This window comes from Neophocaena asiaeorientalis, unplaced genomic scaffold (genome assembly GCF_003031525.2).
Source record: "Neophocaena asiaeorientalis asiaeorientalis breed wild unplaced genomic scaffold, Neophocaena_asiaeorientalis_V1.1 scaffold648, whole genome shotgun sequence".
Taxonomy (NCBI): Eukaryota; Metazoa; Chordata; class Mammalia; order Artiodactyla; family Phocoenidae; genus Neophocaena; species Neophocaena asiaeorientalis.
In genome coordinates, this window is record NW_020172781.1 from 6523556 (window position 1) to 6543097 (window position 19542).

At 50.2% G+C, this 19542-nt stretch overlaps 1 protein-coding gene across 1 annotated transcript in view; it reads left to right on the forward strand.

Annotated features, from left to right (window-relative positions):
* MYO18B (myosin XVIIIB) overlaps positions 1-19542 on the forward strand; it is a 236926-nt gene that overhangs the window by 196335 nt on the left and 21049 nt on the right. Inside the window, exons 41-43 of the mRNA XM_024741392.1 lie at positions 6033-6163; positions 15532-15576; positions 16833-16970. Of these exons, the coding sequence (XP_024597160.1) occupies positions 6033-6163; positions 15532-15576; positions 16833-16970 (314 nt within the window). The remainder of the gene's footprint in view (positions 1-6032; positions 6164-15531; positions 15577-16832; positions 16971-19542) is intronic.

Below are 19542 nucleotides of genomic sequence, written 5' to 3' on the forward strand. Positions count from 1 at the left end.
AACTTTTATTAAGTGTCTTCTTTGAGAATTCAGTAGGCATTTCCAGGAGGATTGAGATCATTTGAAGTGTGGCAGAGTTGGGAGTTCCAGTTGATGCTGGTGGATGGAGCACAGGGCAGTACTGGGGTGAAGCACTCAGCTTGGTGGTTCAGAGAAAGGACTCAGGCCCCACATTGCCTGGGTCTGTGCAGTGATCGATTAGGCATGCCTGCCACAGGCAAAGAAAAGGACAGGAGGAGTCATGAGGTGTTTCCTGACCCTTTGGAAACAGGCAGGCCTGAGCTTGAACCTACGTGTCACTGTCTAGCTGGGTGACTTTGGGATCTTTGATGAGTCTCTCTGTATCACCACATCATTAAAAGAAAACACTTTGCAGGATGATTATGAAGAAAGGACATTGTCTCGTGACAACTACCTTCTCCTTAGTCCCCTTCCAGCTGGAGGTTGGGCTCTTTTCCAGTCTTAAATAAGAGAATCCGATGTATCACTTGGGGTTTCCTAAGGGGCGCCCCAACTCTTTCCCAAAACGGGACGGAACGCTTTCTGCCCATGCTCACTCCATTGCCAATATGGCCTTGGAGCTCTTGCCAGGACACAATGCACGGGGCCTTTACTTTCCCCCACAGCCTCCTTTCCCCCAGGCAAGTGACCCTTGGACAATTTGAATGAAACAATGGAAGTTCCTCATAACCTTGCTTTCTGGGTAGACTCCCCCCAGCTCTGGAGACACCGTCATCCTTGGATGAAGCAGGAGCAAATAGAGGCAAAGGGGAAAATGGCTGTGGGCTGGGGTCAGGAGACCTGGGTCCACTCTAGCCTGTCATGTCTTGGGTGCGTGTCCCTGGGCAAGTGACTTAACCTTCCCGAGGCTCAGCCCGCTCATCTGTAAAATGGGGATGATGAGGCTGCCGTGCGAGGCATTGAGCAGGTGCACCAGGGGGCTGGTGATTGCAGTGCAGAGAGAAACGAAGTCCTGTATTTTAAATTTTCTGATAATAAAAGTACATCGTATTCTTTGCAGAATATCGGGAGAAGTATAAAAAGGGGGGGTGGGAATCACCTGATATCTCACTGCACAGAGATCGTAGCTCTGCAACGAGTTTGTTGTAATGTTCTCACGTTACTTTTTATGTGTTTATAGTGTATGTGATTCCGAGGGTTTTTATAAAGATTGCGTGAGATAAGGTTTTTTTTCAAACATTTAGTAGCACGCCTGCCCACGTGAGAAATAGAAATAAATACGTTCATTTATTAATTATTCACAAATGCTTATTAAGTATGTGCTGTGTGTCAGACTGGGAATATTTGTGTGAATCTGTAAATACACATGAGAACACACATTCACACGTATACATATTTATGTGTTTACATTTACATTTCTATATACTACATGTATACTTTATATAAACGTACATTTATACACAGTTACACGCATACGCAGGTGCGTATAATTTTTTCTTAACACCAGGCTCTGTAACATGAAGTTTCTATTTGTCATTAGTACATCAGAAAAGAATAACAAGGTGAATTTTCATCAGGTTTTGAGGACGTTTTGAGATAGTCTGATCTATAATATAAATTAGGTGAAATTAACTTCGGGAGGCCTTGCGGGACACCTCCAAAGTTTAGAGAGGCAACCTCCAGAGGCGCAGAAAGTGACATGGGGGAGTCCTGTGCATCTGTGGGCAGGAGAGGGTCCTCTGAAGACTGAGGTGCCCGGGGCAGAGATCCCAGACAACAGTTTCAAATATTAGCCTCTAATGGAACATCACAAGAGGAGACGATTTTAATTGCAGCCACTGATTATCGTACAAACTGCTCCCAACACGGGCAACTCCACACAGCACGTTCCAGGGGGAGCAGCCTGGGAGTTTAACAAGGGTTGATGACTCTCTCACGTGATGCAGGGGAGGCTGGCGCGTACACGTACGTCGTAGTCTTGTGTTGATCTCTGTGTGCGTGGTGTGTATTATGTGTGCCTTAGTGTGTGTCCCTCCTTCATTCAGCTCTTACAGTCATGCGGTAACACCATTCACTCAATCCCAAGACATATTGAGTGCCTGCTCTGTTCCAGATGGCAGCAATACAGAAAGATCAGGGCTCATGGAAGTTAGGATTTTATCTGCACTGCCTGTGCCTAGATCAGTGCTGCTGGCACGTAGTTCATGCTCAGTAGATGCTTATTGAATGAATGGTATGGCAGTGTGTGTGTGTGTGTGTGTGTGTGTGTATATATAATGAATATATAATAATCTACGTTAGCATGTTGTGTGTCTGTTACAATGTATATCACTACATTGTAGCTGTGGAGTAATATGGACATATGGTATGTTTATTAGTAGGTTTCTATTGTACACATCTTACTGTCCAAATACTTTTGTTCCCTAATTTCCCCCCCACAACTTCTTCCTGCTCCAAGCCCGCAAAGAGAGAGTAAAACAGGGAAGACCGAGCTCGTACTTGGCCTCAAAACACAATCCCATTTGCGTAGCAGTCCTGACCCGATCCTGAGTGCTGCTGCTCATGGAGGTGGAAGAAGGCCCCAGAGGGGGCCTCCCCTGTACCCCCTTCTCCTGGTGCACCACCCTCCCCTCCATGTCTCTCAAGCCATCTCTGGCTTGGGCCTTGTTTTGTCTGCCCCCAGGAGACTAGTGTGGGCACCGCATCCATTTCGCCTAATGACTTGGTCTCGGCAATCAGCAGACTAGTTTGTTTTCAAGTTGAAACAGGAAAGGTTTGCTGATTACACAGAATCTGAATTTCCCAAATCCGTCTCCCTGGGAGGTTCCTGCTGAGCCTGAGGCGTGACCCCAGGCAGATGGGGGTGGGGCGCGGAGGGCAAGGGGCACAGTGGAGGGAGGCAGTAGCGGCAGGGCCCCGGCACCACAGGCCTCACCTGTCTGTTGATGGTTTTCTTGCTCTCAGCTGTCCTCGCCCTGTCTAGCTAACTCATCCTCCTAGCTGCCCTTGCTTTCCACCCCCGTCTTTCCTCTGCAGATGGTGAGAAAGCTTTCAGAGCCCTGCATGCCAGCCTCCTTATTCTCTGCGTGACCTTGGCAAACCCCCCCCCCCACCGCCGGTGACGTGGGGACACCCACACAGTTGCTCGTCGTTCTCTGAGCGTTAAGACGTAGCGATGCCACCACTGGCCAAGCCTTTCCTCTCTGCCAAGCTCATTCGATCCTCACAACAGCCCTGGGAAGGGGACTACGGCTGCCCCCATTTTACCCGTGGGGGTCAGAGAGGTTGAATAACTTGCTGAAAGTCACACAGCCAGTGAGTGGTGGAGCTGGGATTCGAACCCAGGCATCCTGGCTCCAGAGCCTACTTTCACTTTCATGATATTATGGATCTGATGCATCTCAGGTCCCTATTTCCTCTGCTCACCTGCTTGGTCCTGGCTCAGAGCCACCTGTCCCTGAGACCCAGCATCCTTCCCTTCCCTGTCCTCTGTCCGCCAGGAGGCTTCTCGCGGATCGAGACTGTAAGACCTCGTTGCTCCCTCCGTGTGACGTTGACGTGGGCCAAGGTCACCCAGGCACAACCAGGAGGGGACATCTGGGCTTTTCTCTCTCAGCTCGTGTGGCCTAAGGGCCTCACCTGAGAACCCAAGACTTGGCTGCCTAGTTTTGTGGTCTCCCAGCTGCATGACCTTGGGTGGGTCTTTTTGCTGTTCTGGTGAGAGATGAGTTTCCTCATCTCTAAAAGAAACGTTCACCACGTGCCTGGAATGGCCCAGACATGGACATGGGTAGCATCTCCATGTCTCACAGATACACAGGTGCCTCGTCCCCTCGCCTCCCAGGGATGCTGTCATCCCGGCCCACTAGCAAGAAGCAGCGCTCGGGCGACGCTCCTGTAATCTCCTGGGATCGTGTGCCCAGCCATTTTCCTAGGTGTCTTTATGAGCTGACAAGCTCGCATCCTGGGCAAACACCCCCCTCGCCGTCCCACGGTGTGTTATTTCCTCTGACAGTCCACCGACCTCCTGCCTGGGGCCCTGCCTCAGACCGTTTCTCACCTTGTCAGCACCAAGATGGGGATTTCACAGCGGGCTGTTTCAACCCAGGGCACCACTCCCCCACCTCTCCACGCTGCCCCCTCCCTCGTCAGCTGGGCTTGCTTCTTTGGCTTTCTTGGTCTTTGCTCGCTCTCTCTCTCAAATTGGAGAAGACTCAAAAGTCAGTGTGAAGGCACAGATTTACAATACCGTGAATGGACAAGCTGGTCTGCTATGCAGAGCTGAACGTGTCCCTGTGACGGGGAGCAGCGCTGGTCCCCGCTGGCTTTCACTGGGGCGGGCAAACAGAGCCCCAGAAAGATCACTGGCCTGGGAGCGGGGCAGACCGGGGTTCCCCTCCTTGCAGCCTTGAGTGACTTCAGTGGCCTCGATTTCCTCATCTACAAAATAAAGAAAAACAATCCCAGGCTCAGAGAGGGACTGTGAACCGTTCACGGTCCCACAGCTAGTGGGTTGCGTGGGGAGCTGGGAATTGTACTTAGATTGACCCTCAATTCTTAGTTTTCACCCCTTCATGCTCTCATCAGTTGGTATATACATGTTTCTTAAAAGACAGCAGTCAAAAAAGAAACTTGACATGATTAGAGCAGCTCAAAAGAAAAATCCTATCCATAACCCCTCTTTGCTCCCATCCATAAATATTCTTAACTCTCCAAGTGTTTTCCCAACTGCATGTGTGCTATTCGCACGTAGACTTGGGCACGATATTCTCTGTTCTCTTCTGCTTGCTTAATGGTATTTCACAGAAGGCGTTCCATACTGCCACCATCCTTATTTCTAATGTTGACGTCTGCCTAATAGCATCAAAGTGACACGCTGTGATTTCCGTAACCAGTCCCAGTTGCTGGGTGACAAGGCGGCTCTCAGCCTCTCGTGTCATCAGTAGCACAGCCCCAGGCATCCTTGGTTACAGAGCCTTGCTCTGTGTTTTAGTTTACACCCCATGGGATTAATTCCCAGAAGGTGGGTTTCTGGGTTTAACCCAGGGTTTCTCAGGCTGGACACTGTTGACGTTTGTGTGAAGTAATCCTTCATGGTGGAGGTTGCCTTGTGCGTTGTAAGATGCTGGGTAGCGCCCTTGGCCTCTACTCTGCTAGATGCCGTCAGACTCCCAAGTGTGACAACCAGAAACGCCTCTGGACGTTTCTGGCGACGGCCTGATGTCCCCTGGAGGGCAAACTCACCCTCAGTTGACAGTCATTGTGTTAAAGGGGAGGAGTGTGGGAATAACGTTGCAAATGAAAGTCAGAGATTTTCCAGAGAGTCTGGACAAAAATCCAGTCAGGGCAGAAAGTAACGGGATGAGCATGGAGAGTCAGATGCACCAAGCTTGGGTTCCAGCTCGAGTTCCAGTTCAAGCTTGTGGTCCCCCAGGCCTCATTTCCTCATCTGTGAAATGGGATCAGTAATAAAGAGCCACGTGCTAGACTTGTGAGGAGTGAGTGAGGCCAGGAGCGTGAAACGCTGAGCACAATGCTGGGCGTGGAAAGGTCTCAGTGAGCGCCAGCAGTGCTGGCCGGCTCCGCGGGGAGCCCCACCGGGGTTTCCATCTTTGCCTTTTGCTGCCTTTGAGGATGGAACGTTGGGGGGGTCTAGGTGACAGAGCTGTGAGGGACCCGTTCTTGTTCTGCCCTCCCCCCAATCTCCCGCTCCACATCCATCCCTGGGACAGAGACTCCGCTTCCAGAACCAGCCTCCGCAACTCTCCTGGGAAACATACATTGACTCATCCATTGACCCATCTATCCAGGGTGTCCACTTGGGGCCGGCACCCACCGTGTGGGTGAGTGAGCTCTGTGCAGGGCCGTGCCCTGGAGCCCCCAGGCATCCACTTCCTCCTCTGTAAAATCCAGAGCATCTGAGGGTCCACAAGCCTGTCCATAGAGAGAGCCCCTCGTGGGCACGCGCCACGTCACAGGGTCCCAGTGAGCGCCAGGCTCCTCCCCAGAGCTCTCGTAGGCGGGTGGGGGTCTCGCCCAAGGCCAGCGTGTGCTGTGGTCTCTGTCTCCAGGAGAAGTACGTGGAGGAGCTCGCCGCAGTGAGACAGACCCTCCAGACAGACCTGGAGACGTCCATCCGGCGGATCGCCGACCTGCAGGCAGCCTTGGAAGAGGTGGTATCCAGCGACAGCGACACGGAGAGGTAAGCTACCAGGAGGCGGCTGGGGCTGGGCGTGGCAGGTGGGCTGCACCCTGGGGAGCTCTGCAGCCTCCGGTGGGCAGTGCTGCCCCTCCCAGGTCTGGGGGTCCGGGGACTCAGGCGCGCCGGGGCGTGGGAGGAATAACTGGCCGCCTCAGGCGAGCAGAGGCAGGATGCTTCCCCGCTGGTGGTGACGTCTCCGTGTTACCGCCAAACGCCTAGAGCCCGGTTCGCCGAGCCTCTGGGGAGACGGTCTGGAGGAATGGCTGCAAAGTGTCCTCCAGTGTGTGATCTCGGGCAGGTCACACATCCAGTCTGGGCCTAATTCCCTCATCTGTAAAGTGGACATGGCACTACTGGGCAAACCACATGAAATGGCCAAGAGTGGACCCCTTTTGACCTACAGAGGGGACGTTCCGTATACTCCACCCACTCCCTGCCTCGTCGCTTGTGAGTGAGGTTGGAGTGAGTCACTAGGTGACCAGCGTCGGGGCGTGTAGGTGCTGCAGGAGTGTGGCCGTGTCTGCACAGGGTAATGAGTGTAAGTTCACAGAGGCAGCAGCTGGTCAAGGGTGCAAGATTAGAGCGCTGGCCCTCAGCTTCAATGTCAGGGCTTCTCTCCTCCCTCAGAAGACAGATAGGCCGCCTCCCGCCCCCTCCAGCCAAGTCTCAGGCTGCACAGGCCACGAGTGGGCTGCCCCGCTGGGAGTGGTTGGAGGTGTCCCGGCGGGCACACAGTCCTGGCTGTCGCCCTGCGGATGGCCCGTGGTGTCCTGTCGCCCTGAGCTCCCTCTGTAGCCTTGACACGTTATGTCTCTGGAAATCATAGCTGCCCATCTTGCTGTGGCGTGTCCACCTCCATCTCAGCCTCTGCAGCAAAGCCTGGGTGACAGGGAGAGACGTTTTCTTTGTTCAGACAATGAGACGGTGAGGGGCGGGATGCCCCGAGTTACCCATCAGGTGTGGTTCCTCCCGGGACCAGCCAGCCACCTCTTACTGGGGTGTGGGCAGGGCCAGCTGCCGACTGGCGGGAGGTGTGGGTGAGCCGGGCAGCAGGGGAGGAGAGAGAGTTGTGTGTGGGCTGTGGTCCAGCTCGTGGGAAGAACCAGGCGTCTGTGTTAGAGCTGACCACGCCCAGGCCAGAAAAAAGACTGGAAGGAAACACACCAACGTTCTAATACATTGGGAAGGCATTACTGGTGACCTAAATTTTTATTTTTTTCAGGCTTATGTAGATTTTCTCACATTTCTGCAAGGAGCATGCACACACGTCCCTAGCTGCACTCGCGGCCTCTTTGGGAGGTTTCGCTCGCATGAGTCATGTACTTTATACCCCGATAGGAGGCCGTGAGCACATTCTCTCCTTGATGCGGTCCCGGGCTGGTGACAGCTGCTCGGCAGCGTGTAGCCTCTGACTTTCCCATGAAGATGTTCATTCTCAGCGTCAGTGTGACAGAGACCCAGTGGACTTGCCGTGTTCTAGCCTCTAAATCAAGGGCTTTATCTCAAACGTCCTCAGTTTGTACAAAAGTGGCTCCCACGCAAACATTGTAAGGATTTCTCCCACGCCCTGCAAGTTCCCACAGCTGCCAAATTGCTGGTGAAACGGCTAATACTGACGCCGCAGCTGCTTCCAGCTCAGGGTCACGTTCAAGAACCCCCTCCGCCTCCCCTCCTCCAGTTTTATTAGTGTCATAACACAACTAACATCTGTAATTACAAACCCCTGGCGTCAGTATTACCTGCTCGATGCTTGGTTGGCCTCTCCGTTAATAGAAATGCTAGGACTTTTGCATTAATCATAATGGGAATTAATGGCTGTATATACTAGTATTTTGTGTTCTTTTGTGTGTGTGTGAATGAGCAAAACTTTTAAACCATGTTTACTTGCATAGCAATAGATTGCTTTTCTAATAAACAATGAAAGTTCTAAAAATAACAAGATTGGAAAGAGGCAGAGAGTCCGGGCTTGGAGGTGCAGGGACACGCTGGACAGAAGGTGTGACAAAGAACAAGGAGCAGGTTCTCACCTGGCGCATGAGGTCCTGGCAGTGAGGTCACAGGTGGTTACAGACATCACTCCGGTCTCTGTTTATAAGGGATACCCTCAGGCCTTAAAGGGACCCTGCCTGCACCCTCCTCCTAATAGGAGATACTTTTATCTGTCTTTGCTCCAGGTGACAAGCCTCGTGCTCACCCCCTGGTTCCCATCCAGCTTTTCTGAGCTCTAGTCCCTGGGCCCCCAGGGATCCAATCTGAACCCTAGCTTTCTGTCTGCATTTTCATGATCTTTTGTCTCTGGGGCTTTACATCTTCGTCTCGGCTGGACGTTTGGTGCCTTTTCCTCGTCCGAATCTCCAGCGTCTGCCCAGTACCTGACTCACACTTCCCGACACTGGAGGGGCCCTCACCTGCGTCTCAGGGTTGTGCGAGGGGTGAAATGATCATAGAACCCCAGGTGTGAAGAAATGCATCTTGTACCTGGAAGAGCCCAGGCGATGCATGGGGTTCTTGCAACTGGAAGTGGAGGCAGCTTGGGGAGGGCGCAGACGCTGCGTTTCAACCGGCCTGATTTCCAGTCAGGGATCCAGCGGTTATGTCTGCGTGACCTTCTGTGAGTTATTCAACCTCTCTGAGTGTCAGTCTCTTCATTTGTAAGATGGGTTGATAATAAGAAGTAAGTGAAAAAATCCAACCCAGGGCTTCCCTGGTGGCGCAGTGGTTGAGAGTCCGCCTGCCGATGCGGGGGACGCGGGTTCGTGCCCCGGTCCGGGAGGATCCCAAAAAAAAAAAAAAAAAAAAAAAAAATCCAACCCAGGTTTAGTACCTTTTATCTGGCAGGGGCTCAGCCGTCATTAGTTCCATTCATTCATTCATGGGACTGATTCTGCCTGTTCCACACCAGACACTGTGCCGAGTGTCTGTCTTATTCCACTTGCTTCTTGTTATCATGTTAGAGATACAGGGAGATTGAGTAACTTGCCCGACGTCAGGCGGAAGTTAAATTCCTGAGGGAGTAGTGAGGGAGGAGAGCACAGGAATGGTCTCTGCCTTCGTGGACCCACATTGTGATGGGCGAGCGTGTGTGTGTGTGTGTGTGTGCGTGTGTGTGTGCCCCCGCCCATGAATACAGTGGACAGGCTGACAAATAAAATGCTGGGATACAGTAGGAATTACGAAGACAGAGAACGCAGAGCTCTGATGAATAACACGGGAGGTAGACATGGCCTCTCTGAGAGGAAGAACTGAACTGAAACCTGGATTAAAAGAAGGAGCCAGGGCTTCCCTAGTGGCGCAGTGGTTGAGAGTCCGCCTGCCGATGCAGGGGACACGGGTTCATGCCCCGGTCTGGGAAGATCCCACATGCCGCGGAGCGGCTGGGCCCGTGAGCCATGGCCGCTGAGCCTGCGCGTCCGGAGCCTGTGCTCTGCAACGGGAGAGGCCACAACAGTGAGAGGCCCGCGTACCGCAAAAAAAAAAAAAAGAAGGAGCCAAACGCGGGAGCTCTGGAGAAAAGTGAGTCAGGGCAAATGAGGAATGTTCTAGGAAGTGAGGGTTGACCAGTGTGCCCGAGTGAGATCAGTGGGAAAGAAAGGCTCTCTTCCTCTTGCTACTTCCCTCTCTCCCACCTGTCTTCCCCTTTCGAAGTGGCCCATGGAAGCCCACCGTGTCCCCGTGAAGCGCCCCAGAACCCCAGGCAGGATTGACGGGTACAATCTGTGGGTCCACCGTGGAATGAGAACGTGAGGCTTCTTGTTCAGAATCGGTTCGGAATTCCAAGGCAGTCACAGCAGAGTGTCACACCAAGCACAGGCCCCTCTGGGCACGGGCTATAAGCCTGTGAAGCCAGCCCTGAGCCCAGGGTGGTTTTCGGAAAGCGTCTCCTCATGCTCAGTAGGCCTCGGTCCTGACTCGCTGTCTTGTAACTTAGATTTGAAACTTCCACAGAGCGTGGGTTTCAATAATAGCATAGGAGTGGGGGGAAACTGGGGAAAAGTGGCCACAGAGAAGCCTCAGCACTTCTCAAGTCTCAATCTCAGAGGATTGGTGTCGTGCAAACCATGCTGTCTGGCCGCAGCGCAGCTAAGTTGGTTATCAACAATACAAAGAAACACAGTGCGCCACTGGGTTCTAGAGCCGCGGGCAGAGCAGAGCCCCAGTTCCTGCCCCAGGGCCAGCCTGAGCTTCTGCCCATCCTGACAGCTCAGCCCTGCACTCCCCTCTTAATTGCCTCATCGCCTGGGTAAAGAGGGTTGGATTGGAGCCTGAGGGATTGGGCCGAGGTCTGTCTCCAAACTGAACTCTCAATTAGGATTCAAACCCACCCTGGGAGAGAGAGAGTGAGCGGTGCTTCAGCTGGAGGTGAGTTTCTTTGGGAGACTTGTTCGAATTATGAAAAGTCGCATTTCCCCATGTTGGGTATTAGATCCGAGTGTAACGGGCCTTCCAGGCTGGAAACGTGGCTACGTGCTCAGAAAGCCAGGTGGCCAGTGCGGCAGCATTTAAACACGTACCCGCCTACACCGGGCCCCTGGCGGTGTAACTTAGACTGTGGCGTCAACCTCCTTAGATTAATGGAGAAATGCTTTAAGCTGTTCCCCCAGGCCTGAAGCCGGCTCATTACTCATGGAGGGAGGGGTGCATCAGCTGACAGCCCCATCTATTCCTGGCCCAGGGTCTGCAGCTGCTCTGTCATCACCCTGGCTGGGAGTTTGTGGGGGGCGGAGTGTGGAGAGGTCAGTGGATGACCCCTGACTCCTGGGTCAGCCAAGAGTATCTCCACGCCAGCTGGCCCCATCTGAGATGAAGGCCCTGGAAACGAGTCCTCTGTTGCTGTGTTGAGTGTAAGTTGTACATTTTCCAACATATATCTTTTTAACTTGGCTGAAACAAGGCTGCAGCGGGACAAGTAGGAAGATCTGGGTCTAACCAAAGATTGCCGCTGCCACTGAGGGCATAATTCTGAGTTAACTTACTCATCAGTGGGCCCAGGCTCTGGTCAGACTGTAACGGTCCCTGCTACGCAGTAGGACGGGCTCTGGGACTGCCCGCGTCTCTTTTCCCACAACTCTCTTACCTCCTAATTTTGCTTAGAAGGAAGAGCTTAAAGCACTTCTCCATTATTCTGAGATATCCAAGTTACATCACAGCGCCCTCATGCAGAATAGCACATTTAAATGATGCCACAGAGGACACCTGTCTTTCTAAGCATCCTTCTAGCTTGGAAGGCCTGGATACCCAGCTAGTGGGGTTCGTGGGGAAGGAGGGCTCCAAACTGCTTTATCCACTCCGGCATTACAGGCCATCATGCTCATTGTGCTGATCGTCTTTCCTGAGGACTTACTCTGTGCCAGGCCATGCAGCCACCTGTCTCACATACATAGTTCTCACAACAACTCTCTGAGGTTGGTAACCATTATCACCCCCGGTTTACAGAAGAGGAAACTGGAGCTTAGAGAGGTCAAGAAACTGGCCCCAGCTCACACAGTAAGTGATGGGGCCGGGATTTGATTTCCAGGTTGACCCCATCATGCACACCTCCAGTGACTAAGCTCTGCTGTCATGTCAGACGTACCCCATCTTTCCCCTTTCTGTTGTCAAGGTCTTTGTTCTCTGCCAAGGAACTGGCCTGTCATTCTGGTGAACTTGTGTCTGTTGCTGTGATGTGGTGCCAGTGCATTCATGTGTTACTTCCCAGGCAATGTTTGCATTCAGGCTGGAGTTGTCTAGCGAAGACTCCCCTGAAAGGAATACAACAGAAGACATTTAATTACTTCTCTTGCTCATCAGCTATCCCCCTGTCCACAAGTGCCTGGCCCAACTTCCTCTTGAAAAGTCACATGCACCAAGGCAAGAGAAAGAACCACTGACCACATGTCAGGAGATGAGGGGAAAACCAGGCACCACATATCATGTTCCAGTGCTGGCTGCACTGCCAAGGAGATCAGGACCATGGACAGGTCACCTGCCCTTCCTGGGCCTCTGCTTGCCCACCCAGCAGATAAGCAACACCATCATCATCATCACCATCATCATCATCACCGATGAGAACCTCCCATGTTAGGGCAGGAGGTATGGTCGCGAACAGGCAAACGTGGATCTGCCTCATGGAGCTTGAAGTCCAGAGACTCTTTCTTGTGGTGGAAGGGTCAGTGGGTTTTAAACTCCTTTAAGAAGAATCCCCTCTTTTACACCAAAGCAAACTCCTATAGAAAATTCTAGCTTAGGTTGAAGTACAGCCGTCCTCCGATCGGAGTGAGAGAGGACGTTTCCCCGTGGGTAGACTCAGTGTTTGAATTTGCTCCCTTCTGAAAGGGCTCTTTCCCCCCAGACTAGAGACTCATTTACTTTGAGATGTCCAGTTGTGCCAGTTGAATTAACACCAGCCTGCACCTTGGTTAGTTGCATTGTGCTCTGCAGACAGTCCTGTGCCGGGTTCAGTTAAAGATCGAACCAATGAAGTGGGTGAGGAAGTGTGCCCAGCTGCCCAGCCCTTGTCTCCTACAGAGTTCAAGGCCAGTTGCCTTAGGATTATGGAGACATTAGCTTGCCCAGGCACCCACCAGGATCTCTGGGCGCACCCTCTTGTAATCAGGGTCATGGACTCCTGGGGTGGGAAATGGGCCTGAAGCCCCTCCCTCTCTATCATCATGCCTCAAGTCCCACCCCCACTGCGGCCCGTGTTTGTCCTTCCTCCCTGTTTGCGGGCACGAGAAACCTTGTTCCAGGTACAATTCACCCTCTCTGTTTTTAAGGCACATGCCACACAGTTTTGAACGCTACGGCTTGGGCCGCAAGACCATTCAGTTCTTTTGTCTTTCTATGAGCGTTTCAGAAGATGTAGCCCTGTTCACGCAAACCCCTCCCTCCGCTTCCCAGGACCCTTGCCTACCACACTTTAGCTTCGTTGGTCAGCTGGAACCAGTGTCCTTAACTGGGGTCTGTGAACTAGTAGGTCGAGGGAGGGGGTGTCCACACACGAGTTCTAGAGATTATACTCTGAACCCTCAGATACTGCACTAAAATTTGGCTCTGTGTTTGTGCGTTTGGGGAAATGGAAGTTCCATGGTCTTCATAAAAGATGCTCATAGGGACTTCCCTGGTGGTCCAGTGAGTAGGACTCTGTGCACGCATGCCGCAGCTAACAGTCCACATGCCACAACTGAAAAAGAAGATCCCGCCTGCTGCAGCTAAGTCCTGGTGCAGCCTAAATAAGTAAATAAAAATAAATCTCTTTAAAAAATGCTCATAAAAGGCCCAGGACTCCTGCTCTGGGGGCCTAAGTGCATCCTCTCCATTGCACATAATTTTTAAGCATCCAAGCATCTTGGCTCAAACGCCTCATTTCACACACCAGACACCCCGAACAGGGAAGAGAGGAGGCCAAGGCCACACAGTGAGAACACGAGGATTCAGTTGCCTTTCCTCCCAGTCTGGTGTTCCTTCTGCAGCCCCAGTGCATAGAGCCTTAGAAGAGACTCAGGCCACCAGCAGGAAAAAAGCTGGTTCTACTCACACTGTCCACTTCAGTTAAAGTTTTTAAGTATTTTTAAATAGTTTGTTTAAAAGCCGAATCAGAAAAAATTTATATAGATCCTCAAGAAGATTTAGGGTCACTCACAAAGATACTTTTATTCTATTGCAGGGGTTTTCTATTGCTGTCATAGCAAATTAGCTCAAATTTTATGGCTTATTAACTTACAGTTCTGTTCATTAGAAATCCAGTCTAATCTCCCTGGGCTAAAATCAAGGTGTCAGCAGAGCTGTGTTCCTCTGGAAACTCTAGAGGAGAATCCGTTTCCTTGCCTTTTCCAGCTTCTAGAGTTTACCCACATTCCTTGGCTTGTGGCCCCTTCCATCCTCAAAGCCAGAAATGTTGCATCTCTGACTCTTCTTCCATAGCCACGTGTCCCTCTGACCACATCTGGGAAAAGGTCTCTGCTTTTAAGGATTGGAGTCATTAGACTGGGCCCACCCCAATAATCCAGGATAACCGCCCTGTCTCAAGATCCTTAACCTTAACCACATCTGTACAGCCCTTTTTAACATGTCAGGAAACACAGTCATAGGTTCCTGGAATTAGGGATTAGGATGTTCACATCTGTGGGGTCATTATTCTGCCTCTCTAGGGGTCGTTCACAAAAGGTGCTTTTTGTTAATACTGGAGAGGTCGATAAATTTTTCTTTAAAAGGCCAGATAGTAAATATTTCAGGCTTTTCAGACAATGTGGTCTCTGTTGCAACTACTCTGCTCTGCCACCGTGGAGCAAAAGCAGTCGTGGACAGAATGCAAATGAGTGGGGGTGTCTGTGTTCCAATAAAACTTTATTTATAGAGCAGATGTGTAGGTTAGATTTGACCCATGGCTGTCATTTACAGACCCCTCTTCTAGTGGATTCACCAGGCATCCTCTGAGAGAACTTCTGCTCTAGCCTTTGCCCTGGGGCTAAAGGGACGAATAAGATGTGTTCTTGGCCTGTGAGGGACTCTTTCAGTCTGGTGGGGATGAATAGGTGTTAGTAGAGACCCCGAGAGTGACTGGCCCTTGAGGGTAGGGACCAAGGAGCTGCAGGTGCATCCTTCAGAGGAAGTGACCAGGGTTTCTGGGAAGGAATTGCCCAGATTTCACTGAAAAATAAAGCTGGGAGGTCCCGGCCTGAGGAACCAGGATTAAAATGACGGCTCAGGTGTCTGAGGTTTGTGGTTTGGGTGTCTACACCCGTACACTGGGTAGTTGCACTCTGGTTAAGAGCATGAGCTGAGTAGCTCTTACAGACCTGGGGGATTCAAAGCTGCGTGACCTTGGACAAGGGTGTCAGCTTCCTCAACTCCAGGAGGGAGACTGGCATGGTGGTTAGTGGGATCGTGTGTAATGCGTATTTGTTGAATCAAGGGATGCTCCCAAGAGAATAGCTACTGTTGTAATTAGCTCAGAGTTTCCCAGAATGCACTGGGAAAGCCGACCACCGCATCCCCGTGTCTGATTTGCAAGCACTCGCAAAGAATATAGAGCAAATGCTCATTGACAATTATGATGCTATTAATAGCAGTACTAGTTGTACTAAAACAAGAGGAGTGGTAATGGTTGCTACCCTTTAATTAACATTGCTTATTTGCCAAGGACCATGCTGATATCTTTATAAGGGTTATCTCAGTCTGCTCCACAACTCTGGGGGAGAAGGCGATTATTAGCTACATTTTACAAAAGACCACAGGAGGCTCAGAGAAGACAAGTGACTTGCCTAAGATCACACAGTGGCAAAGGTTGGAGGTGGGACTCAAACCCAAGTTTATTTAACGTCAAAGACTGGGTTCTTCCCCAGCCCCTGGCAGCACAAGGATAACAGACTCTTTCTTGTGCCTTCTTCTAGTGTCCAGACAGCAGTGGATTGTAGCGGCAGTGGCAGAAAAGAGATGTAAGTTAACCCTGAGAAGAACTGAGCCAATTACACCAAAGCCCAAGACGAGCCCCTGGCCCTCTGTGTCCAGTTTGCAGAAGAAACATCCACACCCACCTGAGAGTTATCCGCAGTGCCCACGAGAGCCCTTACTCCATGGTCATAACATATAGCCCCGGGGGTGTACTACTGAACCGTCCAGCTTCTCGCAGACAAAGAGAAGCCCATGACTTACCATGCCACCGTCCTCAGACACCGTCAGTGGCTCCCTGTTGCCTCAGAAGAGACTTTTTAGACTGACATTTGAGCCCTGCACATTCTGACCCTTACTTCCCCCTCCACCTGGGACTCCTGCTTTCCATATCGTCCGTGCCTTACATACCTATGTGTGTGCTGTTCCTTCCAGGCCTGTGTAGCCAAGCCCTAACCTTCAAACAAGATGTAGCTCAACTGCCACTACTTGATTCCTTCCTTTATGCCTCCAAGAAGCAAATCAAGGCTCCCTCCTTGTCCTCCTTAGAACCTATCTTGTCTTTATCTACAGCATTGATAATTTTCTTTTATGGTTATTTATATAGATGTCTACTCTGCTAAAATGGGGTCTTGAGGGCAGGGTCAATGTTGGGTTCATGTTTATAGTTCCTTCCCATGGTGCCTGGCATAGAGTGCTCTATAAACAAACAAATTTGTGTAGATATCAGTGTATAAATTTATTATATATTATATATAATATATATTTGAGTGAATTTATCAACCAGAAAATAATCATTGAATACCCACAGCAATGAGAGGCCCACACAGGCCTTTCCCTGTGCTGCTTTCAGAAATAGGGGGCCTACAATTAAGTCTCTGTCCCCAGAGACATTCCAGCTTAGGTAGGCGAGGAGTTAAGGCCTTCACACTTGACATATTCCATGACCATATCATTTGGTATGAAATTCAGTGCCAAACTTTACTCCAAAATTAGAGATACCTCAGCATCTATATCAGAGTGCTTATCTTCCCAAGGAAGAGCAGTGGTTATCAGCACGGGCGTTGGAATTGGGTGACCTTAGTCAAGACCCAAGCTGGCCTCCCCAAGTCCCGTTACTCTCATCTATGTAAGAGGTGCAGCACTGGCTCCCATCGCTCAGGGACAGTATTGTGAGCACTGATTAAAGTTATGCATGTCAGCACTTAGCACAATGCCTGGCTCATGCTGAGGGGTGACTATCTAGTTATTGCTGTTACTGTAGTTGTCATCATGTTGACGATATCTTGCATTCTGGTTCTAGAGATAACGTCTCCATCCTCAGCTCCCAGCCAGAGGGCAGTCTGCAGTCCTGGTTGAGTTGTACTCTGTCCCTGGCCACAGACAGGGTGAGGACCCCCTCTCAACAGTCAGCCGTCAGCAGCTGTACCCTCAGCCCCAGGTAAGAGTATCTCCCTGCTGCCTCTGGATGACCAATAGCTGAAAGAATCTCAGGCTTTGAAGGTTGCTGTTCAAGTCTTCCATTTCCTCTGTCCTAGACAAGGACAAGCATGTTCCAGTTTGAGGTATGACCCTGCCACTTCCTAGCCATGTGACTTTAGGCAGACCAGTTACCCTCTCTGAGCCTTCACTTCCTCACCTGTAAAACAGGAAATAAAATTGTGTTTACTGCTCCAAACAGGTGAAATGATGAGAATCTAATACAGCCCTCCCTAAAGCACAGTTTTCCAGATGATTTTAAATAGCAGGGGGTGAACATTTTAAAAACTAGCTGTGGGTTTATTATAGTTGTTTTCTATCTAAGGCAAATCCCACTAGTTTTCCACTTATAGATAGTTTTGGACTTAAAGTTTTCTCTATAAACATATTTACTTAAAGTTTTTTGGTTTTGTTTTTCTTTTAATGGGGAGTCCATGTAAAAACTGTTAGGCTGGATGATTTCCTCCTCAGAAATTTCAGCTTTGTTTGAGTGTCAGAATTTTATATTTTTTTCCTACCATAGAAGGAGACAAATTCAGCCACAGCCTGAGATGGGACCCTCACAAATCTATAGGACTGGCAACAATGTTGCTCCAACACATGGGCCCCAGGGCTCAGCCTTCTCTGTAGGACTTCAATCCATCTTTCCTCTTGCTTTTCAGCTCCATTCTGCTCAGCTTGTGTGGTTTTCCTTTTCAAGGGCAGCCCTCTTGTAATTAGGAGCTAATGGCCACAAATCAGAAATTATGGATTAAGCAGATGCGTAATTAAGATGAAAGGCACACAAATGCTTGTGTGATAACAGAGGAACCAATGTGATAAGATAGAAAGAAAAATCACAAAGTAATGGCGCAAACCCAGACAACCCCTTCCTGACTTGAAACATGTTTGCTCTGAAGCAGGGAGTTGTCTCTACAAAAAGAAAGAGGTGGAAGTTCACGCCAAGCTTTCGGGCATATTCGGGAAATGGCAAATATCTGGCACATGTCTGCTGATAATCTTAGGCTGAAAGGTTTGATGTCGAAAATATCAAAGGGAGGCTCTGAGAATGGGGTACATTGGGGGAGTTAATTAAAGCAAGCTTATCTGATTCCCGCTCTTAATTAAAAACAAAGACCTGTGTGGAGGAAGAGTCATGTCCTCCATGAACTCAAATGATGAGGACTTTTTCTCTCCTGATAACTGAATACCTCTGTTTCCCCCCATCAGCCAATGTATAAGGCAGCAGAAGCAGAACTGGAGGAATGTGAGAGCTCATTAGCATAGTAGCCAAGTTTCACAACTATAATTATATTAGGCTGCATGGTAAGGAATTATGCCCTGAGTTGCTTGGCACCCGTGTGAGTGGGAGGTGGGAGGCCGCAGTGGTTTCAGTACACGGACTGAAGTCACAGCATCTGGCCTCCAATCCCACATTCGCTCCTCTGAAGCTGCGAGATTTGGGGCAAATTTTTGTTGTTTTTTTTTTAATAATTTTTATTGGAGTATAGTTGATTTACAATGTTGTGTTTCAGGTGTACAGCAAAGTGAATCCGTTATACATATACATGTATCCACTCTTTTTTGGGTTCTTTTCCCACATAGGTCATTACAGAGTATTAAGTAGAGTTCCCTGTGCTACACTGTAGGTCCTTATTAGTTATCTATTTTATATATAGTAGTGTGTATATGTCAGTCCCAATCTCCCAATTTATCCCTCCCCCCCCACACCATTCCCCCCTGGTAACCATAAGTTTGGGGCGAGTTGCTTAACTTCTCTGTTCGTGTTTTCTTGTGAGTAGATCATTGTCAGGGTTAATGAGAGGATGCACTCAGAGACCTAGAAAGAGCTTAAGAAAATTAGCTGCTTTATTAGTGTTGGTATCTACTTGATGCCCAGAGTAGCCCCAGGAGACTGATGTCATTACCCCCATGTCGCACAAGAGGGATCTGAGGCCCAGAGGTTAGGGAACAACTGATTGAGGCAAAGACGGCCACACCCCAGTTCCTGTAGCTGCGCCTCGGGCAGCGCCTCCAGGCAGCCCTCTCTAGAGCCTAGTATCCCTTTTCCTGCCTGCTCCCCCTCCAAGTCCTCAGGCTTGTCCAGCTGCAGTTCAGAGCAGAGGGGCCTGCACCAAGGGCAGCAGTGGGGCAGGAGGCAAGAAGAGACCATAAGCTCCTTGTCAGTTTTCTTCATGTTGGTGTCCCTTGGGCTGGCACACAGATGGTGCTCTATAAATGTTTGTTGAATGAATAGCTGACCATGACATCAACACTTGAGCAGAAATACCAGCTGTAATTGGTCACAGCTCATCATTGACTGTGACTCAGGGTCAGAAATTTGCTCCATGTCGTTCAGCAAGTAAGTGAAAGAGGCAGGATTTGAACCCAGGTTTGAACGCCTCCGAAGCCTGTATTTGTGTTTGCCACACTGCCATGACTCTGACTTTTATCCAGGAGGTGGATAAACCTGCCAGTAAACCTGACAGAGTTTACTGGCAAAGAGCTGGCCTGTTACTAATATTAAAACTGTATAAGGATCCTTATTCAACATT